Source organism: Dermochelys coriacea, chromosome 24 (genome assembly GCF_009764565.3).
Source record: "Dermochelys coriacea isolate rDerCor1 chromosome 24, rDerCor1.pri.v4, whole genome shotgun sequence".
NCBI classification, from domain to species: domain Eukaryota; kingdom Metazoa; phylum Chordata; order Testudines; family Dermochelyidae; genus Dermochelys; species Dermochelys coriacea.
The window spans coordinates 15,197,098-15,224,451 of NC_050091.1; the positions used below are offsets into that span (position 1 = coordinate 15,197,098).

The 27,354-nt window shown below is 47.5% G+C and overlaps 1 protein-coding gene across 1 annotated transcript in view; it reads left to right on the plus strand.

The window, feature by feature from the left end:
• Positions 1–587: 587 nt before the first annotated feature.
• The window catches only part of LOC119848109 (IgGFc-binding protein-like), a 111,956-nt gene continuing 85,189 nt past the window's right edge, over positions 588–27,354 (plus strand). Inside the window, exons 1-9 of the mRNA XM_043502305.1 lie at positions 588–717; positions 3,600–3,656; positions 12,466–13,731; positions 16,513–17,784; positions 19,204–19,544; positions 21,805–22,378; positions 24,182–24,759; positions 25,253–25,820; positions 26,499–27,094. Of these exons, the coding sequence (XP_043358240.1) occupies positions 3,602–3,656; positions 12,466–13,731; positions 16,513–17,784; positions 19,204–19,544; positions 21,805–22,378; positions 24,182–24,759; positions 25,253–25,820; positions 26,499–27,094 (5,250 nt within the window). The 5' untranslated portion in view covers positions 588–717; positions 3,600–3,601. The remainder of the gene's footprint in view (positions 718–3,599; positions 3,657–12,465; positions 13,732–16,512; positions 17,785–19,203; positions 19,545–21,804; positions 22,379–24,181; positions 24,760–25,252; positions 25,821–26,498; positions 27,095–27,354) is intronic.

The window sequence follows — 27,354 nt, forward strand, 5'->3', positions numbered from 1 at the left end:
CCTGGCAGGGGTAACGCTGCAGATCCCTGTAATCTTTGCTCAGCAGTTGGCATGGGACTGCCACAACCCCTGGTTTAGTTTATTACCACCAGCCTCCTGATTGCTGTGCTCATGGCCCACACACGCAGACATTAGAGAACAGTACAAATGCTCTTGGTGGAAGGTTGCAATGTAACACAACTTTCTCTCTTAGAATTCAGAATGATAGCAGACGAGAAATCAACATGAGAGAGAGAAAAAGCAGGCAGCCCCCTAAAACAGAGAGGCCCAGCTCCCCACACCTTCCTATAAGCTATCTGTCTGGAGACTGATTGCTGCTCCCAGGACTTCAGAGCCCCATACCCTGCAAGCAGTATCAGGAAAGTGAGAATTTGCAGTCCCAGCATTGTCCTCCACCCCCACACTGACGAATGGATGTTGCCCAATAGGACCTTCCCCACAACCTTTGAGATAAGAGTTGATACTAGCAATGACAGTGCAGAGTTTTGAGATATTGATTCCACCTGTGACATTGTTTGGATCTTGGATGTTAGGAGCTCAAACTTTGGTCAGTGGGAGTTTTGCCAGTGAGTTCTGTGGAACGGGGGCTTGCCAATTGCTCTCTGTATAAAGAGGAGAGGCAGAGACAGTGAAAGACAGAGAGAGGGAGATGCAATGGACAAATCTCTCTCTTGCTGCTTCTCAGAGATAAATCAGTAGCACTGAGAGGGGCTGAAGGTAAGAGATTTTGGGCTGTTCTCTAGTATTTCAATAGCTGCTGCTTATTTAAAGGCCAGAGGAACATAGGAATTGCTGCTATGGTGGCGGGGTAGCCTTACCATGAGGCGAACTGAGGTGGCCACCTCAGGTGCTAGGCTGTGGGGGGTGCCACTAGGAACCAGAGTTTCAAAGTTTTGGTCCAAATGAGGGGGTATGGGGGGTGCCATTTGAGCTCCCCACCTCAAGTGCCAAAATGTTGTGGGCCGGTCCTGAATGATGGACAAATATGTCATAACTGGCCTGTGGGGGAAATTTCATCCTAGCCCCAGTTAGAAAGTAGCTCCCCCCAATAAGGTGCTGGTATCCTTTATATAATTATGATCCCAACTAGTTTGACTGTGGAAGGTTTTATTGATATCCAGTACTACTCAATACTTCCCCTTACTGATCTATCTGTCTTAGGTACATGTGTGGCCCCACTGCTACAGTATTGGAGCACCTCATAATGTATTTATCCTCATGACCCACCTGGGAGGTGGGAAACTGGTATTAGCCCCATTTTACAGATGCCAAACTGCAATCCAGAGAGATTAAGCAGCTGGGTTGTGTGATTCCCAATTTGGATTGGCACACCTGCCCTCACTCTGCTTGACCCAGTGTGCCAAAAGTAGCGTTGCGATCGTGGTCTAGCTGCGCAACCGCCCCCCCCCCCGGGTCAGTACTCTGGCAGCTAGCCTGTTCCAGCACCCACCGTAAGGAGTTAACATGCGTTGCAAGAAACCACTTGAAATCAAGTAGACAATTACCACCTGGCAGGCATGGAACAAAGGAGGGTTAATAAGTTACAAATTGTTGTAATGAGCCATAAAACCGGTGTCTCTGCTGAGTGTCTAGCACAGGTATGGATTTAAATCCCCAGGCTCATTTTTTGAAGATGTTGTGCAGGTTTGCCTTGAGGACAAGGCCTGAGAGCTCAGTTTGGAGAAATCTTTCATGAATGGCCTCTTCTGGCCTTCAACCAACTCCCCAGCCTTGTCCAGCTCATCATCAGAAGCAAACTCCCCATGGAGCTGGACGCTCCAACTCAACGTGGCACCAGCCTCTGCCAGAATAACAGATGCAAAACCTGCAGAAATATCTCCACTACTACAATGATCAATAGAGCCCTGAAAATCCACGGATATCTGCTTCATATCCACGGATATCTGTGTCCATGGATGGCGATAGCCATGGACCATTTTTGTGGAGAGTGGATCAGATGCATACACCACCGTGCAGGGCTCTACTCACCAGCACTGCCTGGCCTGCGGCGTCCGGCTCGGGCAGCCTGGGGGGCACAGTACACCCTTCCCCCCAATTCCCCCTCTGCGCTGCCCCTTCTCCTCGAGACCTTGACTCCGCAGTGCCCCTTACCCCCAATCCCTACCCTCCCACTGCCTCTTCCCTGCAAGACCCCGCCCCCCACTCGCTCCCTTCCCTCTTCTCCTCCCCCTCGCTAGCCCTTGTAAGATGACTTGTTGCTGCGGGTGTACCCGGTGGTGGTGGTACACCCAGAGATGGATTAAGATTTATTGGGGCCCTGGGCACAAAGAACATTTGGGCCCCTAACACCATGAGGCCCCGGCCCTTGTCCCTCCCTTACCCCCCCCCCCCCAAAGCCCTGCGCCCTGGCCTGGCCAGAAACCAGGCCACTCTGGGGAGTCTGGGACCCTCCATTTGCCCTGGGTGGCACACTCTGGAGAGCAGGGACATGGGCCAGGGGCTACTCTTGGGCACCCTTGCCCCCCACCCAGGGCAGATGGTGGGTCCAGGGCTCCCCACAGCTACTGGGCTCCCTGGGTGGCTCTTACTACAGCCTAGAGTGACTATGCATCTGGTTTTGGCTGGGACAGTCCCCTTTTTAAGCCCTTCCCCATATGGGCGGGAGCAGAGGGGGGCTTGGGCCAGCTCTGCATTGGGGAGGGAAGAGGAGCTCAGGCCAGCTCCAAGTGATGGGGGGAGGGGTGGGGGAGAGGGGCTAGGGCCAGCTCTATGTGGGGGGGGGTGGGGGAGAGGGGCTAGGGCCAGCTCCATGTGGGGAGGGGTGGGGGAGAGGGGCTAGGGCCAGCTCCATGTGGGGAGGGGTGGGGAAGAAGGGCTCAGGCCATTGGCTTGGCCAGCTCCATGCAGGGGGACAGTGGGGAAATATAGTCGCTGGGCTCCGGCTTTCAGACTGGCCAAGGGGCAGGTCCTCATGGGGAAGAGGTGGATCAGGGTGGCGGGGCCCCAGGGGGAAAGGAGGAGCAGGGTGTGGAGCCCCCTAAACATAGTATAGTATTGTTATAAGCACTTTGACTAAAAGTACTTGTAGATGTATCTTAATATTCAGTAAAGGTGCAAACAACCTAATAAAACAGTTATAAGAATTTTATGAATATCTGTTTGTACCTCAATGTTGAGGTCTCTCCCCTACACCACTAACCTACACTATTGCTGTGTGATATACTTGTCAGAACACTTCTGTCAACATTTCACAAATGTGACAAAAAATGTGTTTGTGTTCTAAATTAATTGCTTTAAAAAATACCTAAGGTAATTCCCACCAAAATCTTTGTTAAGCTATTTCAGTGGTTACAGATAGATAACAAACACATTTAACCAACATTATTGGTGGAGCTGGTTAAAATTATTTTTAAATTCCAAATGTTTATGTATTTGATTTTTTTCCAACCAACTTCAGTGATTAGAATGTTATAGTTATGAACGAGCCGGTGAAAGATTTACTCACTCAGAGAGTCACTATGCTGCACTCTTTGTATATAATGCACAGACCTGGAAGCTTCTGTTCACATTTCACAACGGTACACAAAATGTAGCTGTGTTCTTAATTAATTTCTGATGTATTTTCATTCTGTTTTTAGCCATGGGGTTCGCAAATATCATCCTGCACCTCTGGGCCTGGATATTCATGCTGTGGAGTGAGTATTCAACAATATCACAGATATTTGTACGTCTTTCCATATAAATTATCTCTGCATGAAGCTCAGCCTTTTCATGTCATTTATCCCTCCTGAGTTTTGCAATGAAGCAACTGGAACTAGCAATGAACCCAAATCTTAAAGCAAAGCTCACTCAGAGCCATAGATTTTGCCTTGCCATTTTCCACATGATATCACAAATTGGCTAAAACTCATAGAAATGCATCACAGATAGGACTAGACATAAGAACAGCCATACTGGGTTAGATCAGTGGTCCCTCTAGCCCAGTATCCTCTCTTCTGACAGTAGCTGGTGCCAGATGCTTCAGAGGAGGTAAACAGAACAGGGCAATTTACTGAGTGATCTATCCCGTCATTCAATCCCAGCTTCTGGCAGTCACAGGTTTAGGGACACCCAGAGGACAGGGTTGTGTCCCTGATCATCTTGGCCAGTAGGCATTGATGGACCTATTCTCCATGAATTTATCTAGTTCTTTATTGAACCCTGTTATACTTTTGGCCTTCACAACATTCCCTGGCAACAATTTCCACAGGTTGACTGTGCACTGTCTGAAAAAGTACTTCCTTATGTCTGTCTTAAACCCACTGCCTATTAATTTCATTGAGTTACTTCTGGTTTGTGTATTTTATGAAGGGGTCAATAACACTTCCTCCTTCACTTTCTCCACACCACTCATGATTTTATAGACTTCGATCATATTTCCCCCCACACCCCCTTAGTCGTCTCTTTTCCAAGCTGAAGGGTCCCAGTTTATTACTCTCTCCTCATCTGGAAGTTGTTCCATACACCTCATCATTTTTGTTGCTCTTCTCTGTACTTTTAGCAATTCTCATATACCATTTTTGGAATGGGATGAACAGAACTGCACCCAGTATTCAAGGTGTGGGCATACCATGGCTTTATATAGTGGCATTATGTTATTTTCTGTCTTGCTATCTATTCCTTTCCTAATGGCTTCTAACATTCTGTTAGCTTTTTTGACTGCTGCTACACATTGACTAGACATTTTCAGAGAATTATTCACAATGACTCCAACATCTCTTTCTTGAGTGGTAACAGCTAACTTAGACCCCATCATTTTATATATTTAACTGGGACTATGATTTACAATGCGCATTACTTTGCATTTTTCAACATTGAATTTCATCTGCATTTTCTTGTCCAGTCACCCAGTTTTGTGAGATCCCTTTGTAACTCTTTGCAGTCATCTTTGAACTTAACTATTTTGAGTATTTTTTTTTATAATCTTCAAATGTTGCTACCTCGCTGTTTACTCCTTTTTCCAGATCATTTATGAACATGTTGAACAGCCCAATACAGATCCTTGGGGAACCCTGCTATTCACTTCTCTCCACTATGAAAACTGTTTATTCCTATCCTTTGTTTCCTATCTTTTAACCATTTACTGATCCATGAGAGGACCTCCCCTTTTATCCCCCCATGACGGCTTACTTTGCTTAAGAGCTTTCAGTGAGAGACCTTGTCAAAGGGTTTCTGAATGTCCAAGTATGCTATATCCGCTGGATCACCCTTGTCCACATGTTTGTTGACCCCCTCAAAAAAATTGAATAGATTGATGAGGCATGATTTCCTTTGTAAAAAGCTGTGTCACTCTTCCCCAGCATATAATGTTCATCTATGTGTTTGATCATTCTGTTCTTTACTATAGTTTCAACCAATTTTCCCTGTACTGAAGTTAGTCTTACCAGGCTATAATTGCCAGGGTTGCCTCTGGAGCCTTTTGAAAAAATTGGCATCACATTGGCTATCTGCCAGTAATCTTGTACAGAGGCTAATTTAAACTATAGGTTAGTAGTTCTGCAGTTTCATATTCAAGTTCCTTCAGAACTCTTGGGTGAATACCATCTGGTCCTGGTGACTTATTATTGTTTGATTTATCAATTTGTTCCAAAACCTCTAACTTCCTGGGTGTAGTGTTATGTCCCAGCCAGTGGCACCCTGACTATTTAGAGATTAATTGGTCTGCGCTACACCCTGAGCTAAGAGGCAGGTGGCTTTTAGCTCATGCAGTAGAGGCTCATGTCTTTAGCTCCAGAGGTCCATGTTTCAATCCCACCTGCTGCCAATTGGGGTCTGTGGGTGTTACACCTTCTCTAGTGACACTTCAATCTGGGAGAGTTCCTCAGATTTATCACCTAAAAAGAATGGCTCAAGTGTGGGAATCTGCCCCATACTCTCAGCAGTGAAGACTGATATAAATAATTCATTTAGCTCCTCTACAATAGCTTGGTCCTCCCTGAGTGCTCCTTTAGTACCTTGATCATCCACTGATTGTTTGGCAGGCTTCATACTTCTGATGTACTTAAACATTTTTTTGCTGCTAGCTTTCGTCTTGTGCTAGCTGTTCTTCAAATTCTGTTTTGGCCTGTCTAATTAATTATTAATTTTACACTTGACTTGCCAGAGTTTATACTCTTTTCTGTTTTCCTCAGTAGGATTCAACTTGCAATTTTAAAGGAGTGAAGTTCTGGAACAACATTCCAAGGGAACCAGTGGGGGCAAAAGACCTATCTGGCTTCAAGACTAAGCTTGATAAGTTTATGGAGGGGATGGTATGATGGGATAGCCTAATTTTGGCAATTAATTGATCTTTGACTATTAGCGGTAAATATGCCCGATGGGATGTTAGATGGGGTGGGATCTGAGTTACTACAGAGAATTTTTTCCTGGCTGGCTGGTGCGTCTTGCCCACATGCTCAGGGTTTAGCTGATCACCATATTTGGGTTCAGGAAGGAATTTTCCTCCGGGGCAGATTGGCAGAGGCCCTAGGGGTTTTTGTCTTCCTCTGCAGTGTGGGGCATGGGTCACTTGCTGGAGGATTCTCTGTACCTTGAAGTCCTTAAACCATGATTTGAGGACTTCAATAGCTCAGACATAGGTTAGAGGTTTGTTCCAGGAGTGGGTGGGTGAGATTCTGTGGCCTGCGTTGTGCAGGAGGTCAGACTAGACTATCATAATGGTCCCTTCTGACCTTAGTCTATGATTCTTTTTGTCTCTAATTGCCTCTTTCTCACTACTGTATAGCCATGGTGGCATTTTTGGTTCTCTTACTGTTTTATTCATTAGGGGTATACTCAGTGGTGAGCTGGAGCTGGTTAGCACCGATTCGCTGGAACTGATTGTTAAATTTAGAAGCCTTTTTAGAACCGGTTGTCCCACGAGGGACAACCGGTTCTAAAAAGGCTTCTAAGTTTAACAACCGGCCAAAAGTGGCGCCTTAGGTGCCGACTCCATGAGTGGTCTGGGGCTGGAGCACCCACGGGGAAAATTTGGTGGGTGCAGAGCACCCACCGGCAGTTCCCCTCCTCCCCGTCCCCATCTCACCCCTGAGTTACACTCTGCTCTGCCTCCACCCCTGAGTTACACTCCGCCCCGCTCTGCTTCTCCATTTCCCTCCCCTCCCCGACTTCCCGCTATTCAGCTGTTTGCACAGGAAGCCGGGGAGGGCTGAGAAGCAAGCGGTGGCTTTGCACTCAGGCCCGAGGAGGCGGAGCGGAGGTGAGCTGGGAGGGGGGGCAGCACGAGGAGGGCCGCCCCCACCGCAGCAGGTAACCTGAGGGGGCAGGACGCGCAGGGGAACTGCTCCCTGCCCCAGCTCACCTCCGCCTCCCTGGGCCTGAGTGCGAAGCTGCCGGCTGCTTCTCAGCCCTCCCCAGCTTCCCGTGCAAACAGCTGATTCGCGGGTAGCTGGGGGTGGGGAGGGCGGAGAAGCAGGGCGGGGTGGTATGTTCAGGGGAGGAGGCGGAGCGGAGGTGAGCTGGGGCCGGGCGTGGGGTGGGGAGCTGCCGGTGGGGGCTCTGCACCCACCAAATTTTTCCCCATGGGTGCTCCAGCCTTGGAGCATCTATGGAGTTGGTGCCTAAGGCGCCACTTTTGATGTGATCAGTGGGGGGAGCGGCTGCTCCCCCCCCCCCCCCCCAGCTACGTTACCTCGCCCCAGGAGCCAGAGGGACCTGCTGGCTGCTTCCTGGGAGCTGCCCCAGATAAGCACCACTGGGACTTCCCACCTCACCCGCTGGCAGGTCCCTCTGGCTCTTAGGGGCAGGGCAGAGTGGGCACCCTCTACGGTGGCCCACGAGACCCTCCTGCCTGGTTCCAGGGACAGGGAAGGGGGTGGATGGGGCAGGGGTCCCAGGGGGGCATGACCCCCTTCTGAGGTGAGGAGGGAACCGGTTGTTAAGATTTTGGCAGCTCATCACTGGGTATACTTATCATTTTTTGCCTCTATCATGGTGTTTTTAAAAAGTTTGCTTGCAGGCATTTCACTCCTACGATGGTTCCTTTGAATTTCATTTTAACTAATGTCCTCATTTTTATGTTTCTCTTTTGAAGTTAAATGCTACTGTGGTGGGTTTCCTTGGTATTTTACTCCCCAGAAGGATGTTACATTTAATTTAGTTACTGTTGCTGTTGTCAAGCAGTTCAGCTATAGTCAGCTTTTGGATCAGATCCTATGCACCACTTAGGACTAAATCAAGAATTGCCTCTCTCCTTGTGGATTACTCCTACTCTAAGTAAGGAACAGTCATTAATGGGGTCTAGACATTTTATCTCTGCTTCCCGTCCTGAAGTGATATGTACCCAGTCAATATGGGGAGAGTTGAAATCCCCCATTTTTATTTGTTTGTTTTTTTTGGTTTTGTAGCTTCTCTAATCTCCCTGAGCATTTCACAATCACTGTTACCAGGTGGTTGGTAGTGTATTCCTACTCCTATTATTCAAGCATGGAATTTCTCTCCATAAAGATCCTATGATACTGTTTGATTTAAGATTTTTACTCTATTTGACTCTGTGCTTTCTTTCACATATAGTGCCACTCTGCCATCAGCATGATCTACTCTGCCATTCCTGTATATTTTGTACCCTAGTAAAACTGTGTCCTATTGATTATCATCATTCCACCATGTTTCTTTGATGCTTATTATATCAACATCCTCATTTAATACCACACACTCAAATTCACTCATCTTATTATTTAGACTTCTTTCATTTGTATATAAGCACTTATAAAATTTGTCAATGTTTAGTTGCCTGGCTTCATGTGATGTAATTGATTGGAACTGTTTTTCCTTTGGCTCTTTCTCTTCAGTTCCTACCTGTCCTTTATCAACTTCTATTCTCTCTTCTTTACTAGGATATAAAGAATCCCTGTTCCTCTCCTAAGGGATGTCTCTCTCCAAACCATGTGCTCCTTAGTACCTGTTGGCTTTCCCCCACCCCTTAGTTTAAAAACTCCTTTATGACCTTTTAAATTTTGCATGCCAGCAATCTGGTTCCATTTTTGGTTTAAATAATGCCCATCCTTCCTGATTAGGCTCCCTCTTTCCCAAAAGGTTCCCCCGTTCCTAATAAACCTATATCCGTCCTCCTCACACTGTCTCATCCTGCATGTGGAACTGGAAACATATCAGAGAATTGTATCATGGAAGTCCTGGGTTTAAATCTCTTTCCTAGTAGCCTAAATTTGGCCTCTAGGATGTCTCTCTCCTACCTTTCTCTATGTCACCGGTATCTACATGCACCGTGACCATTGGATCCTTCCCAGCACCGTACATAAGTCTAGCTAGATGTCTTGAGATGTTTGCAACTTCACACCCAGCAGGCAATTCACCATGTGGCTCTCCCGATCATCACAATCTCCGCTATCTACATTTCAAATAATTTAATCCCCCAATATTATTATCTGTCTCTTCCTAATAACAGGAGTTCCCTCCCGCAGAGTGGTATCCTCAGTGCGAGAGGATTTCATGACATCATCCGGAAGGAGGGTCCCAACTATAGGATTATTTCCCTCTGCTTCACTTTGATATTCTTTTCCCCTGAGACATCTAATCTCCTCAACACCACAGAGGCTGTCAGATTTGGGTTGGGACCGCTCTACTGTGTCCTGGAAAGTCTTGTCTCTGTACCTCCCTGACTTCCTTAGCTCCTCCACTTCAGCCACTCTGGTCTCAAGAGCCTGGAGTCTCTGAGGGACACGAGTTGCGTGCACCAAATGCACACGTACACCACCAGTCCACAAGGACTTCAGCCTGCACTCTTGCAGGGTTTTTATTTATTTGTGTGTTGTTTTGTGTTTTGTTGGGGGGGGGGAGGCATTTATTGGTCTAAGTTTAGATAATGTTTAAGTGTATCTGGCGGTCACAGTCCCTCTCTAAACTCACAGACTTTAAGGCCAGAAGGGACCATCATGATCATCTAGTCTGACCCATAGGCGCTGACTTCTAGATTGTCCCAGGAATGCTCCACCCCAGCTTCACCTGAGGCCCGCCCCACTCTGCCTCTTCCCCAAGGCCCTGCCCTCACCTACCTCTTCTCACCCCCATTCCTCCCCTTCTCCCAAGGCTCCACCCTCACCCTTCCTCTTCCCACCCCACTCCACCCCCTCCTCAAGCCCACACACCACTCTCTGCCCTTTCCCAAGCCCCTCCATGAGCTGCCAAACAGCTGTTCGGTGGTGTGGCTGAACAGCTGATCGGCGGCAGTGCCGCCAACCTGCTGTAGCTGGTGGGTGCAGAGCACCCACTATTTTTTTTTTCTGTGGGTGCTCCAACCCCAGGGCACCCACAGAGTCAGTGCCTATGACTTCCTGCATTTTGCAGGCCACAAAACCTCTCCCACTCACTCCTGTAATAGACCCAGAACCTCTGACAGTTACTAGAGTCCTCAAACCATGATTTAAAGATTTCAAGTCAGAGAAACCACCATTTACTCTAGTTTAAAGCAGCAAGTGACCTTTGCCACATGCTGCAAAGGAAGGTGAAACCCTTCCAGGTCTCTGCCAATCTGACCTGGGGGGAAATTCCTTCCCAAACCCAGATAGGGCAATCAGTAGGACCCTGAGCATGTGGGCGAGACCCACCAGCCAGACACCTGGGAAAGAATTCTTTGTAGTAACTCAGAGCTCTTCCCATCTACTGTCCCACCACCAGCCATTGCTGTTAGTGTAACGCTGACAGACACCGGTGGTTGGCAGGTAGGATCAACCTGGGGATCTCTGGAGCTTAATGCATGAGCCTCTACAGCATGAGCTAAAAGCCACCTGGCTGTTAGCTAAGGCTGTGGAGAAGACTCATTTTATCTCTTTCCCTCTAAATGGTCTCGGTGCCACTAGATGGGACAGAACACTTCACCCAGGAGGTCTGTGGGTTACATACTTCCCCTAGCTGAGGAAGCGCATCCCAGACTTCAGAGATTTCCCAGCTGAAATCCCAGATGAGCCCCCACTTGTAAAGCCAACAGAACCTGATCATCACTGGGCAGGATTGAACTAGGGACCTCTAGAGGTTACTGCATGAGCCTCTACAGGATGAGCTAAAAGCCACCTGGTTGTTAGCTAAGGTTGTAGAGCAGACTCATTTTTATCAGTCTCAGTGCCACTATATGGGACAGAACACCACACCCAGGAGATGTGTGGGTTACACTAGCAGTCCATCAAGCCAGTATCCTGTCCTCTGACAGTGGCCAATGACAGGTGCCCCAAAGGGAATGAACAGACAGGTTATCATCAAGTGATCCATGCCCTGTCACCCAATCCCAGCTTCTAGCAAACAGAGGCTAGGGACACCATTCCTGCCCATCCTGGACCTATCTTCCATGAATCTATCTAGCTCCCGTTTGAACCCCGTTATAGTATTGGTCTTCATAACACCGTCTGGCAAGGAGTTCCAGAGGTTGACAGTGCGTTACATGAAAAAATACTTTCTTGTGTTTGTTTTAAACCTGCTACCTATTAATTTCATTTGGTGGCCCCTTGTTCTTGTATTATGAGAAGGAGTAAATAACACTTCCTTATTTACTTTCTCTATACCACTCATAGGCATTGACTTCTAGATTGTCCCAGGAATGCTCCACCTGAGGCCCGCCCCACTCTGCCTCTTCCCCAAGGCCCTGCCCTCATCCACCTCTTCTCACCTCCATTCTGCCCCTTTTCCCAAGGCTCCACCCTTGCCCTTCCTCTTCCCTCCCCACTCCACCCCCTCCTTAAGCCCACGCACCACTCTCCGCCCTTTCCCAATGCAGTGATCTGAATACTCAGGAAAAAGAACAATGTTAATGGACTGAATAGGGCAGAGAGAATGTGATATTTTTAGTCATGGAAATATCCAAGAATCAAATTGTTTCATTTTCAACCTGCTCTAGCCCCTATCGACACACCCATGCAGAAGAGTATTTGACAGGTTTCTTAAGACCTAGCTACTGTCCATTAATGGCTATTAGCTAGGATGGGTAAGGAATGATGTCCCTAGCCTCTGTTTGTCAGAGGGTGGACATGGGTGGCAGGAGAGAGATCACTTGATCATTATCTGTTAGTTTCACTCCCTCTGGGGCACCTGGCATTGGCCACTGTTGGTAGACAGGATACCGGGCTGGATAGACCTTTGGTCTGACCCAGTATGGCCATTCTTGTGTTTTTATGTACTGAAATCAATGAATTATAGGAGAATCTCCACTTCCATTTAAAAAAAAAAGTGGTTGTGAATAAAACAGTGGAAAAAGTGTGACCTCAGGTTCAGAAAACAAGAGGCAGAGAAATAGAGCACTAAAATTATTTAAAAACAAACCAACTAAGGATTTGAAGCCAAATCTCATGATTTTTGGCAGATGTCTCATGATTTTTGCATGTTTGGGGTTGGAATACTGCCATAATAAAGTCTCCATAATAAAATTAATACTGAATAAAAACAGGGTGTCTCATAAGGTGAGGGTGGACAGAATTGGGACAGGGTTTTATGCCTATCTCCTCTGTCTTTCTGTCTCTACAGGTGTTGCTAATATCTCAATCGCACTATCATCTGTAGAAATTCCAGATCCCTCTTGCTCAGGCCCCCAAGGGACAGAATTTATCACAGTCTTCATGCAGAATCACTTAACAAGTTATGGTGGTAAAGACTTCAGGTTGTTCATCACTGGCTACACCCCTGGGACATTTGTCATCATTTCCGTGAACAAAGCAGGTGTTAGGTTCAATGTCCGGGCAAATCTGGGAGAGACAACATGGATACAAATCCCAGAATTTGTGGAGCTGGCAGGAAGCAACATATTTGACCACACAGTCATCGTCCGGGCTGACCATGATATCGCCATCCTTGCTCTGAACTATAAGACCTATACGGCTGATACCACTGTAGTGTACCCTGTGGAGAAGCTCGGGACAGAGTACTATGTGGTGACTCCACTGGGCAAGCCAGATGGTCTCGATAAGCAATTTGCTGTAGTAGCCTGGAAGGATCCCACCATTGTTGAAGTTTACCTCAAAGGGGCTGTCACTTTCCAAGGAGAAACCTACAGAGCAGGGACAAAACTGGTCATCCCACTTGGAGCTTACCAGGCCGTCCAGCTGCAAAGCCGTGATGACTTATCTGGCACCAGGATCGTGTCCCAGAATCCCGTGGCTGTCTATAGTGGACATGTATGTGTTGCAAAGCACACCAAATGTGACTACGTGAGTGAGCAGCTCCTGCCGGTGTCTGGCTGGGGCACCACATTCATTGTACCACCCTTATCCTTCCAGCCAAAATTTGACCTGGTGTATGTGGCTGCTTCCCAACACACTCGCATTGATTATCAGTCTGGGAGGGCGAGAGCCTCTAAGTACCTGGTTGCTGGGCAGGTTGTGACGTTTGAAATTAAAATCTCTATCCCCTTGTACATCTCTGCTAGTGCTGGGATCCAAGTCGCCTTCTTCTGCACTGGTGGGAGCAAAGGGAAAATCGTATATGATCCCTTCTTCCTGATCATCCCAGATGTCTCTGGCTACTGCCAGACCTATAACATCCATGGACAGGACCTGTTTGAGAACTATGCTGTGATTGTAGCCAAGACGGCCGAGACTGCTGCTGTTACTATTGATGCGGAACCACTACGTGTTACTCTGTGGAGGCCTATTCCAGGCACAGCATATTCTTGGACTACATACAATTTGAGAAGTGGGTTTAGCAACCACACCATAGAGAACCCCAGGTCCCCATTTGGTGTCCTGAGTATTGGGATTACAGACAAGGCTGGATATGGCTCAGCAGCTATTGGTGGTAAGTACAGTATATTTGATAGTCTTTCTCACTCTCCCAGCCTGCCTTCCACCATCTTTCCCTGTTCCCTTCCTTCCCAGCCCCTCCATTGGACAACACTCCCACTCGGAGTCAAAGGACAGAACCTAGGAGACCTGCCTTTCAGACCTCATGCTCTGAGCACTAGATCACTTAAAAAATAGATACCAAATGTATATTTTGATACGTAACTGAAATATGATTTCTCTGTCCTCCGCTCCAAGTGTATTTTGAACCTGCAGGGGGTGTCTGGTAAACAAATTCCCTGTGAAGCAGGAGGGAACTGATCCCTCTTCTCTGCCATGGAGATGCATCACTAAGGATCACAAATGAGAATCATTAAAAGGAAATGGACCTAACCACCCAGGCAGTAGCCCCAACCATTCACCTGGATTGCCCAAACTAGTTGTACCACTTTATACTGGTATAGCTAAAGAAACACAACCTCCCTGGTGTGGATACAGTTATGTCAGTATAAAGGTGCTTATCCCAGTTTCTTGTCAGGGAAAGGGATAAATGCATAAACTTGTCTACATTACAGCGCCTTGAAAAGTATAGCTGTGTTGGAAGAGCCCCTAGTGGTAACACAGCAGAAAGAGATCTGCTTTACCACTTTTCTGAATAACATTAGCTATGCAAACAGAAGCACAACTCTACTGGCATAGTTGTAAATCTACACCAGGCGTTTTGTTAGCATTGGTTGGCTAAGTGGTGTGATTTTTTTTTTTTTCACACTGACAGCTATGCTGGCAAAACTTCGTAGTGTAGACGAGGAATAAGACACCTTCATGTTGAAAGAACTGTGTCCACGTTAGGGGTTGGTATGACTAATTTGGCATAACAGCCCTAACCAACATTGTTATATCAGTACAAAATCTATGTATAGACCAGGACTTGGATGAAAAGTGGTATTCTGGAGTGTACATTCATCATCAAAACACTCAATGACCAATCTATGAAGGGGGGCAGAGTTAAGGGTGTAAACATGATGCAGGAATTATTGCGTGGATATTTCTGGCCTGTAGTATTCTGCTATTTCTGTACAGGAAAGGGAATAAGCTATACTGGTCTGAAGCAACTTTTTACAGCTATAACAGTGATGCACACAAAGGGCTGTACTAGTATAAGTATCTGGGCAAAAAATAAGCTTTACTAGCATAAGGATTTGTCTACACAGGATTTTTTGGTATAACCTGAGGTTTGAATATAAACTAATAAAGTTATACTAATATATTCCCCTGAATAGACACTCTTAGGTAAGGCCCACACTAGGGGCACTTTGCTGGTATAGCTGTACCAATATGCTATACTAGTGAAGAACTCCTAGGATGGACCCAGATTATACCAACAAAACAGTGCTTTTGCCAGTATAGCTTGTTGCAGACTAGCCTTCGGGCTTCTGGACAACAAAAGCTTTTTGGTGCAGTTTTGCCAGTATAGCCAGACTGGCAAACCCCCTAGTGGTGATGTCGCTTATATTGGCAAAAGGAGTTCTTTTGTTGGTTTAGTTAAACCACCTTCCTGAGCAACATAAACTATTCAGGCAAAAGGAGTTTTGCCAGTACGAGGTGTGTCTACATCGGGGTTTTTGCTGGCATAGCTAGATCAATTAGGGATGTAATTTTTGTACACTTCAAGCTGATACACTTATGCCAGCAAAACTCTACGCTTTAAACTCTGATCTCCACACTACACTCAGCTATGTGGCACAGTGTAGATCAACAGCAATGGAAGGGGTTCTCCCACTGTTATCAACCTAGCGCTGTCTACACAGGGACTTAGGTTGGCTTAAGTATGTTGCTCAGGGGTGTGGATTTTTCATACCCCTGAGAGACATAGCTGGGTCAATCTAATTTTCTAGTGTAGAGCAACCATAGTAGTGTAAATCTGGCCCAAGTGAAATAGCCTGTACCAACTCCCAAAGTGCAGTTTTGTTGGCATAAACTGTATCTATACTAGAGGCTTTTTCTGGCATAGCTATATTCGTCAAGTATGACACCTCTTCCTACTCCTGACTAACACTATAGAGTGTCCTTTTTTGGATTAGCTAATGTCACTTGGGAAGGGGTGTAAATGAAACTGAAAGAAGACTCTTATTCTGGAATACAGATGTCCACACTGGCTGGTTACACCAGTAAAATAATACTTGTACAATTGGTAAAATTTTCTCATGTAGACAGGACCTTAGGCATCTTTATATAACTGGCTCCAAACAGGGATTATATGCATATAACTCTATTTGTATAAAGTCACCCCCATAACCAAAATAGTTATACTGGGACAACCACTAAGCGTATACTTGGCTGCCCAGGAAAATCAGTTGAGGTTGGGGGAAATGCACTTCTCAGGAGAAGGGTGCGTGGACCCTGAGACAAAAGGTAAGATACTCCCAGGCCTGGGAGTATGCTAGAGTCAGGCCAGTTTAACTACATGAGTCAGGGATGTGAAAAATCCTCACTCCTGAGTCTCATAGGTAAGCTGACCTAAATCCCCGTGTAGACAGTGCTAAGTCTCATATTTGTCTGGGGGGTGAATATGAGAGAAGAGAGGAACAGATGGAGGTACAGTTGACCTTGTAAAATGTACCAATGACATTCACTCCCAGAGCCAGGGTTAGAAGCCAGGAGTCCCGACTCCCATTCCTGTGTCCGTGCTCCTTGTTATTAGTCCTAGGAAGGCTGGCACCAAACGACAAGAGCAGGTCTCATAAAATGTTCGTGTCCTGGTTTGTGATGCTCTTTTGTATTTGTCTCCTCTATCTAGGCATTTCTAGGGCTGCCCCTACTATTCAACCTCCAGATCTTCCCAGTACATCTTGCTCAGGCCCCCAAGGGACAGAATTTATCACAGTCTTCATGCAGAATCACTTACCAAGTTATGGCAGTAATGATTTCAAGTTATTCATCACTGGCTACATCCCTGAGACGTTTGTCACTATCTCAGTAAATAAAGCAGATTTTTTGGTCACTATCACTGCAAATCCCGAACAGACAGTATCTGTGATGATCCCAGCGTTTGTGGAGCTGGCTGGAAGCAACAAATTTGACCACACGGTCATCATCCGTGCTGATCATGAGATCTCCATCCTCGCTCTGAACTATAAGACCTATACGGCTGATACCACTGTAGTGTACCCCGTGCAGAGGCTCGGGACAGAGTACTATGTGGTGACTCCACTGGGCAAGCCTGATGGTCTCGATAAGCAATTTGCTGTAGTAGCCTGGAAGGATCCCACCATTGTTGAAGTTTACCTCAAAGGGGCTGTCACTTTCCAAAGAAAAGCCTACATAGCAGGGACAAAACTGGTCATCCCACTTGGAGCTTACCAGGCCGTCCAGCTGCAAAGCCGTGATGACTTATCTGGCACCAGGATCGTGTCCCAGAATCCCGTGGCTGTCTATAGTGGACATGTATGTGTTGCAAAGCACACCAAATGTGACTACGTGAGTGAGCAGCTCCTGCCGGTGTCTGGCTGGGGCACCACATTCATTGTACCACCCTTATCCTTCCAGCCAAAATTTGACCTGGTGTATGTGGCTGCTTCCCAACACACTCGCATTGATTATCAGTCTGGGAGGGCGAGAGCCTCTAAGGACCTGGTTGCTGGGCAGGTTGTGACATTTGAAATCAAATTCCCTAGTCCCTTGTACATCTCTTCTAGTGCTGGGATCCAAGTCCTCCTCTTCTGCGCTGGTGGAAGCAAAGGAAAAATCATGTATGATCCCTTCTTCCTGATCATCCCAGATGTCTCTGGCTACTGCCAGACCTATAACATCCATGGACAGGACCTGTTTGAGAACTACGCAATGATAACAGCCAAAACATCAGAATCTGGTGGTATCACCATTGATAAGGAACCCTTGGGAAACATTGCATGGAGGCCAGTTCCAAGCACAGGGTTCTCTTGGGCTGAATACAACCTTGGCAAAGGGTTTAAGAGAGAAACCATGGAGCACCCCATATCTCCTTTTGGGCTTCTGAGCATTGGGATTGCATCCAAATCTGGGTATGGCTCACCGGCTATTGGTGCAAGCAGTGAGTAAAGTAGTTTTTGTTATGTCTTTTCCCACTTCTCACTCTCTTGCCACTTTTATTTAGCTTTGAACCCCAACCCATAATATTACAGAATCTCAGCTTGAAAGATGGAAAGACTTGTTGGGTCAGAGTCTCTGCACTGTTGAGCTTCAGGTGTGCACAGCAGAACAGGATGGGCAGCTGACAGAGAGCTGATCACACTCTGAGATCTTCTCCCTGGGTGTAGCCTAGGGGCTGCTTTAAATTGAGCCCACTGATTGTGGTCCCCTATGGCATTCAATTTCTTCCAAGAAGAATTTTAATAGAAGGAAAGGTAAAAAGAATCACCTCTGTAAAATCAGGATGGTAAATACCTTACAGGGTTATTAGATTCAAAACATAGAGAATCCCTCTAGGCAAAACCTTAAGTTACAAAAAGACCCAAAGACAGTAATATCCATTCTATTCAGCACAGCTTAATTTTCTCAGTCATTTAAAGAAATCATAATCTAATGCATATCTAGCTCGATTACTTACTAAATTCTAAGACTCCATTCCTGTTCTGTCCCCGGCAAAACCAGTCCTACAATTATATGACTCTATGAATGGTGCAAAGGGCATATGTATGGGACTAGATGGATGTTTGTGTGTTGATAGATCAATATAGAGGGTGTGGTAGGTGATAGATGGATAGACAGATATAAAGGCAGTTGGCAGATAGATATTGATGGATAGGTACGGAGAGGGTGACAGAAAGATATAGTAAGTGATGTGGGGGGACAGATGGACAGATAGCTATATAGGGGACACTTTATATTTAGATAGGTGTGGGGGGGATAGATGTGTGGTGGGGAATAGATAAATAAATTTAGAGGGAGGATGTGGGGATAGATAGGCAGTATAGAGGAGATTGTGAGGGACAGATAGATTGTATCTTCACTCCACTACTACCGCTCTTACCCTCTTCATCCCAGCCCTGTCCCCCTCATCTTTCTCTTCACTTTTCATACAGCTGATCCCTCCTACATAAACCCACTCAAATAAAATAATAATTAATATCAATAATAAAAATCATGGCACTGACATGCTGTTATTCACTCTGCTTGTACATTATCCCTCGTTCTCCACCCAGTGTCTGTCTTGTCTATTTCAATTGTAAGCCCTTTGGGGCAGGGACCGTCTGCTGCTCTGGGTTTGCGCAGCACCTAGCACAGTGGGGTCCCATTCTCAGTTGGGCCTTAGGCACTACCCTAATAACCATGATTAATTAAAAAAAGGAAAGAATGATCGATCATTTTGTCCTTTTCACAGGCAGACTGTTGGATTCTTTTGAGACTAAATTTAATTCAGATTTTTTCCACCATCCCTCAGCCCTTTTCTGCTTGTAAATGTAACTGATTAATCTGGTGTTTCTTGTCTTTCAATTGTCTTTCCGGCTAGATATTCCGACACCATCCTGCAGTGTGGTCCTCTGCAAGGAAGGAACCGTTTGTAAGATGATAGATGGGGAGCCAGAGTGTTTGCCAGTTTCTGCGGCTACGTGCTGGGCTGGGGGTTACTTGCATTACCACACCTTCGATGGCCAGCTGTATGACATCCATGGAACCTGCACTTACACCGTGGCCAAGACCTGTGGGTGTGACTGCGGCCCGCACTCCTTTGACATCACGGCTGAGAGTGGGAACAGGGGGAACATGCAGGCCTCATACATTGCGTTGATGATCATCCAGGTAGATGGAATTACCATCACAGTGGCCAGGGCAGAGGTCGGCTTTGTGAGGGTAAGTGCTGGGCGCACATCTCTACCCCGCTACTACTCACAATTGCCCACTGTGGCACGAGCAGGTGCTGTGTGGCAGGGAGTGGTGTGTGTGGGGGGTCAGTCTGGGGCGCTTTCCCCTCAAAGTTACACTGAGCCCAATTCCTCAGTATGGCACCTCAAGCTGCTGCACTGAGGGGAGAGAAGTGGGTGACTCGGTGTGGGGAGCTGTCTGCTCTGTCAGAAGCACACGGGATCTGCTGTACTACTCCAGATAAATTGAGGACCCGAGGACTTTGGGCATTACATCTCCCTTGATGCATCATACAGGAGCAGGGCTGTTACCCCAGCTATTGTGGGCAAATCCTAGCTCCGCTGAGTCTATCCGTCTGGTAATTTCTAATGTAACAGGCTCCCTCTGAGACCCCACCTGAGGAGAATCCCCACTCCTGGATCCAGGAGGATGTTGACTCAGCTCTAAGATATGGGGAAACTGAGGCACATCTAGGCAGGTCAGGGACTCTGCTTTACAGAGCCTGCTCTAACTGAGGTGCCTCAGGGGCCCCGGAACATTCTAGACATCTCCTTGAGTCCTCTTGCCCCTCAAGTGCTGCTCCTAACGGCTCTAACTGACATGGCCCCCTCCTCACGGGAGCTGCTCCCCAATGCCGTTAACTAGCGCGGCCCACTCCCCCACAGGAGCCGTTCCCTAACGGCTCTAGCTGACACAGGCCCAGCATTGCCAGTCTTGTGGCTTTTTCACAAGTGCCAGGGTTTTGCGGGGGCTGGGGTTCGTCTGGTGATGGCGTGAGAAGCTCCAGCCTCATGGTGAAGTCCAGCCCTGCTGGTAGCCAGCAAAGTCGCTCCTCTCCACCCACCACTATGATTTGCGGGGGGGGGACGGGGAGTAAAGATCCCAGCTGCCCAGGGTGACTCCACTCCTTCCCTTCCCCTGTCCCATGAGCAACGTGACGGGACAGCTCCTATGCCCTTCCGCCCTGCAGCACCCACCCTGGGAAGAGGCAAATGGGGGTGAAGAGCCTCAGGAGCTACCCCCATCTTGTTGCAGCCCTCTCTGGGACTTGGTGTGTGTGTGTGTGTGTGTGTGTGTGTGTGTGTGTGTGTGTGTGTGTGAAGAATCCCAGGAGGAGCAGAGGAGAGGCTGTGGGGGGCTGAATTGAGTAGGTGGGAGTCCGGGACTGATGGGGTCGGGGCAGGGGCTGGGACTGAACTGAGGAGGGATTGATTGATGGAGGTGAGGGCTGGGGTGCTGAACTGAGGGGAGCTGTACTGATGGGGTGGAGAATGGAGAGCTGAACTGGGGGAGTGGGCTGGGGGCTGGACCGATGGAGGGTGGGCAATGCGGGGGTTACCGAGGTGGCTGAACTGATGGGGTGGGTGGGAAATGGGTGCAGAGAGAACAGAAGGGGTAGACTGGGGGACAAGATTAATTACTGCACAGGGGACAGGCAAATGTGGGGGTGACAGCTCCTGCAACAGGGACCAAAATCCTCTTCCCCTATAAATTTAGGAGAGTGGGCAACACGAATTGTCACAGACACTCACTGAAATGGGCAGGGAGAGTTCTAACATCAAAAGACAATCCAAAAATCACAGTGTAGTCCTTCTTAGAAAAGCTCTTTATGTCTAGGGACCGATCTCATGAGTTTTCGAGTCTGACTCCTGATTTTTGACCTCTTGAAATTGGCAATACGGTAGACCCACGGGGCGGCTCCTAAAAGCTCTAACCCGCACCGTCCCCCTCCCCCATGGTTGGCCTCACCAATTCCTAGCCTTAGTCCTTCCGAAATCCCAATGAAATCAGTTTTCTTCAGTAGTTGCCAATTTGTCACAATCAAAAGGCTTTGAAGAGATGATCCAATTTCAATGATGTTCTGATGGAAACCATACAAATTCCAAAACCCACCTGCTCTTCTCCCAGATTGCCGGCCTGGATCTTTGGCATCTTGCCAAGAGGACTGCCTCAGAGCTGGGTCTCCGTTTCCCTTCGGAGACAATTTTGCAATTGATTAGATTTAGTCTAAATTGTGACGGAACCAATTTCTGAAATATTGAAATCCTCCACCATAAAGAATTACTTTTCTCCAGCCAGTTCTATCCAACATGATGCTATAAACTATTTCTGGCTCCGATTTGGGACCAGATTCACTGAAAATTTTGGATGGGGCCCATTGCTAATCTGAGCAGAGGTCAGAATGAAATGTAAATGACAGACTAGTGCCATCGATTGTGACCTGTGCCCTTTCTTTCTCACCATGAAGGTGAATAACACCAGGGCCCACTTACCCATCTCCTTGAACAATGGGGCCCTTCGGCTCTATCAGAGCGGCACCTCCCTTGTCCTCCGCACCGACTTCAACCTCAGGGTGTCCTATGACTGGAACAACCACCTGAGGGTCACTGTCCCTAATGACTTCTCCAACAGCCTGTGCGGCCTGTGCGGCAACTATAATGGGGACCCCTCTGATGACTTCTGGACCCCAGCCGAGGATCCGGATCCCAGTGTCATTCTCCAGGAGCAAAGCTGGTCAGTGGAAGATGAGGATCAGTTTTGCTGGCACGATTGCATTGGAGGTTGCAGACCCTGTGCCGCCAGCATAGCCAGAAAGTACAAGCAGGAGGCCTCGTGTGGCCTGATAGCCAAGGTCTCAGATGGGCCCTTCAGCCAGTGCCACACCAAGGTGGATCCTACAGTCTACTTGGACAACTGCATGTACGATCTATGCCACAACGACGGCTACAGGACAGCCCTGTGTGAGGCCCTGAAAGCCTACGCAGATGCCTGCCAGCTGGAGGGGGTCAGGATTGGGGAATGGAGGCAGCTGGCCAGATGCCGTGAGTACAGATTTGAACGCCAACATTATATAAACGGGTCTGGGGGTCAGCACTCCTGCATTCTATTCTTCTCCTTAGGTGGGAGTGTGGCCTAGTGCTTTGAGCAGTGGTTGGGATATGAGGACTCTTGGTTGTACTGTACCTACAGTGTCTCTGCCTATCTGTTTATGTTTTAGAGTAGCAGCCGTGTTAGTCTGTATTCGCAAAAAGAAAAGGAGTACTAGTGGCACCTTAGAGACTAACAAATTTATTTGAGCATAAGCTTTCCTGAGCTACAGCTCACTTCATCGGATCCATTCAGTGGAAAATACAGTGGGGAGATTTATATACATAGAGAACATGAAACAATGGGTGTTACCATACACACTGTAACAAGAGTGATCACTTAAGGTGGGCTATTAGCAGCAGGAGAGCAGGGTGGGGGGGGAACCTTTTGTAGCAATAATCAAGGTGGGCCATTTCCAGCAGTTGACAAGAACCTCTGAGGAACAGTGGAGGGTGGGGGAGAGGGGGAATAAAATGGGGAAATAGTTTTACTTTGTGTAATGACCCATCCACTCCCAGTCTTTATTCAAGCCTAAATTAATTGTATCCAGTTTGCAAATTAATTCCAATTCAGCAGTCTCCTTGGAGTCTGTTTTTGAAGCTTTTTTGTTGAAGAATTGCAACTTTTAGGTCTAAAGAAAAGGAGTACTTGTGGCACCTTAGAGACTAACAAATTTATTAGAGCATAAGCTTTCCTGAGCTACAGCTCACTTCATCGGATGCATTACGATGAATCCGATGAAGTGAGCTGTAGCTCAGGAAAGCTTATGCTCTAATAAATTTGTTAGTCTCTAAGGTGCCACAAGTACTCCTTTTCTTTTTGCGAATACAGACTAACACGGCTGCTACTCTGAAACTTTTAGGTCTGTAATCGAGTGACCAAAGAGATTGAAGTGTTCTCCCACTGGTTTTTGAATGTTATAATTCTTGACGTCTGATTTGTGTCCATTTATTCTTTTACGTAGAGACTGTCCAGTTTGACCAATGTACATGGCAGAGGGGCATTGTTGGCACATGATGGCATATATCATATTGGTAGATGTGCAGGTGAACAAGCCTCTGATAGTGTGGCTGATGTGATTAGGCCCTATGATGGTGTCCCCTGAATAGATATGTGGACAGAGTTGGCAACGGGCTTTGTTGCAAGGATAGGTTCCTGGGTTAGTGGTTCTGTTGTGTGGTGTGTGGTTGCTGGTGAATATTTGCTTCAGGTTGAGGGGGCTGTCTGTAAGCAAGGACTGGCCTGTCTCCCAAGATCTGTGAGCGTGATGGGTCATCCTTCAGGATAGGTTGTAGATCCTTGATGATGCATTGGAGAGGTTTTAGTTGGGGGCTGAAGGTGTTGGCTGGTACATCTACCAATGTGATATATGCCATCATGTGTCCGATGAAGTGAGCTGTAGCTCACAAAAGCTTATGCTCAAATAAATTTGTTAGTCTCTAAGGTGCCACTAGTACACTTTGTATCTGATATTTCTAAGATGGCTCTCACTGTGAATATTTAACATCTGCCGATGACACATGAGAGTCTGAGATAAGATAATGACAAATTTTAAGTCAATGATCCCTTTATGGGCCTGATCCTTCAAGGTGCCAGGCACCTCCTGCAATGTGATAAGCATCATTTACTCTTCTTGAGGTGAGTGGGATTGAAGAGCTCTTTGTGCCCCATTAGATACGCCCCTTTCTCTATATTTAAATTACTGCTTTTTCATGGAGAGGGTTTGCTGCTAAATCTGTGGGTCCTTCACTCCCCAGCCATGGAGTGCCCCCTGGAGAACAGCCAGTACCAGCTCTGTGGAACAGCCTGCCCAGCCACGTGTGTGGACCAGTCATCCCCAAGCAGCTGCCAAGACCCCTGCGTGGAAAGCTGCCAGTGCAAGGATGGCTTTGTGCTGAGCCAGGGCAAATGCATCCCCAAGGGCAGCTGTGGGTGCCTGTTCGAGGGGCACCCCTTTGCCCCCAACGAGAGCTTCTGGGTTGATGAGGCATGTGGGACATGGTGCAAGTGCAACGCAGCCACTAGACAAGTCGAATGCGAGGCTGCTAAATGCAAACATTCAGAGAGGTGTGGGCTAGTGAATGGCATAAGGGGCTGTTATCCCTCCAGCTACACCACCTGCTCTGTGACACGGAATCTGCACTATGCCACCTTTGATGGACAGAGATACAACTTCCAAGGCACCTGCCACTACCAGCTAACTGCCTTATGCAAGAAGGCAGAGGGACTGGTGGACTTTGAAGTCTATTTCCAGGAGAACAGTACTGCTCCTGTACAGATCAAGGTTTATGAGAATGACATCAGGGTCAGTAATCAATTCCCTGGCAAAATCATGGTGAGTTTCAGAAATCACATCTAGTGTCTAAAACATTTCTGGAAAGTCGCCTTTGTGATCAGAAGTCTGTTGCAGAAAAAGCATAGAAGGATCTTAAAAAAACAGGTCAAATGTTAACTGGATTCTGATGTGAATGGCCAGCCAGTGGAGAAGCTGAAGGGTTGGGGTGATGTGGTTACACTTTGTTTGTGTGAGAAAGTGTCAATAGCATCCAACATATGTGGGAACCTTGGGAGCTGGGGCTCAGGTAGCACACAGAGGAGGAAACGGCAATAGCCAATGCCAGAGGAAATGAAAGTCTGGTTGGAGGATCCTTCCTAGTCTGGAGAGCAGGGATTCAGGCAGGCCATAGAGGAGAGAGCAGGCCAGATGGGACAAAGATTTCAAGAGGTAGATTATTATTATAACCATGGGCCAGAGGTCTGTGCTGGGGCAAGAGGTTGCACCACAGGCAAGCGATTTTTTTCATATCCCATATGTCTTGCTTTTACAGGTGAATGGCTTCCTGATTAATCTTCCCTTCAACCTTGATAAGAAAATCACTGTGTATAGAAAGGGCTGGGCCACAGTGATCCAGACAGACTTTGGCCTCAGCGTTACCTATGCCAGGTGGTCAGGACGCACCACGGTGACTGTGCCAGTTACCTATGCAGGAACCATGTGTGGTCTGTGTGGCAATTTTAACATGGACAGGGAGGACGACATGCTCATGAGGGATGGCACGCTGGCACCAAACCCCATCAGCTTTGGCCAGAGCTGGAGGGTGGGAGACCTCCCAGGATGCTCTGCAATAACGATACCACCATGCGCAACTATAGAAGCTATTGAAAAACAACAACGAGGTAGCAGAGGGCAGTGTGGGCTCATCTTATACAAGAGTGGCCCTTTCAGAGGATGTCACAGCAAAGTGGACCCCCATGGATACTTTGTAGACTGTGTGTACGGCTATTGCGTCCTTAGTGGGCGGGAGAGTAACATTTGTCATGCTGTTGCTGCGTATGCTGAGGCATGTCAGGAAGCCGGAGCTATAGTGCATCCTTGGAGGACTAGGAAATTCTGCTGTGAGTCCCCCATGTTCACTACTGATTGTTAATTCTTGTTGGCTGGTAAATGTTGATCAAAACACTAGCTTATCCTGTTCTGCAGAACATTTTTTTTTTTTTTTTAAAGATGTCCTCTCTGCAAAGGATGGGTACAACACAGGTAGTGGCCACTGGAGCTGTCCCCACTACATGCGCCATCAGTGTGGTGTACCTGGGGCCAGAGAAATACCATCTAGCGATGTAGTGTACTTCATGGCCCATCTAGTCCTGGGCTTCCCTGCTGAGACTGGGACATCGTAAGAGCCTGAACTGGGTGGCTTGGAATTGTGACGTTTTTCCATTAGGAACTGGGCTGGGAACCCACCAACTCATCCCACACAAGCCATCTGTTGGGAATGAATTTTAACCACTACTGACCTGGATTCAAAACAAAAAGCTAGTAGTGAATCCATGAATCCAAGACCCAAACTAGAACCTTAGGCCTTCGAGAGAGATTGTCTGTATCCCATCATCTGATCTCTTGGAGGCAGCCAGTCCTTCAGAACTGGGGCTGCACTGCAGATGGTGCCTTCAATTATTTCACTAAACCAAGGAAATAGAATATTAGGAGCCGGAATGAAGTTGCATTTCCTCATGATGGTTCATTGTGCACAATGCTAATGCACTATGTGAGCTAACTCTTTTTTCTAATTACAGATCTGTCCTGTCCCCTGAACAGTCACTACGAATTATGCAGCAGCAGCTGCGATCTGACATGCAGCAATCTCTATGCCCCGGTGCAATGCACGACCCAGTGTAAGGAAGGCTGCATGTGTGATGAGGGCTTTGTTCTCAGTGGTGACCTCTGCGTCCCCATTTCCCAGTGTGGATGCCTCCACAGAGGACTTTACTACCAGGCCTTGGAGACCTTCCACCCAAGTGGTTCATGCGAGGAGCAGTGCATGTGTCAGGCTGGTGGGGAGGTTGTGTGTAAGGCATTTTCCTGTGGTGCTGGTGAGCAATGCAGGGTGGTGGATGGTGTCCAGAAATGTCACCCATTTGGATCTGCGACCTGTTCTGCCTCTGGCCATCCCCACTACCTCTCTTTCGATGGGGTCTCCTTTGACTTCCAAGGCACCTGCACCTACATCCTGGCCAAGACCTGCACCAATGCCAGCCACCTTACACCATTCTCTATCAGCATAGAGAAAGAAGATTGGGGTATCAAGAACATGTCCATGGCCAAGTTGGTGTCCATTCAGGTGTATGGGATCACAGTTACCCTGCTGCCGAACAAACAGGGGCTCATCATGGTAAGGCCTTCTCCAGATCCTGTCTTCTATCTCATGGGGGCAAGGCCAAATGGCTAGTGTCGACATAATTGTCTTTGCCTCTGGGACAGTGTGGCCTAGTGGTCAGAGTGAATTTGGCTGCCCTTGTCTTCAGGGCTAGAAGACCTGATGGTAAGGGTCAATATGGATGCCCTCTCTCTCAATGGCCAGAGTCAATAGGACTGCCATGCTCTCAGGGCTATGCCACCCAATGGCCAGAGTCAGAGAGGCGCCCTCACTTG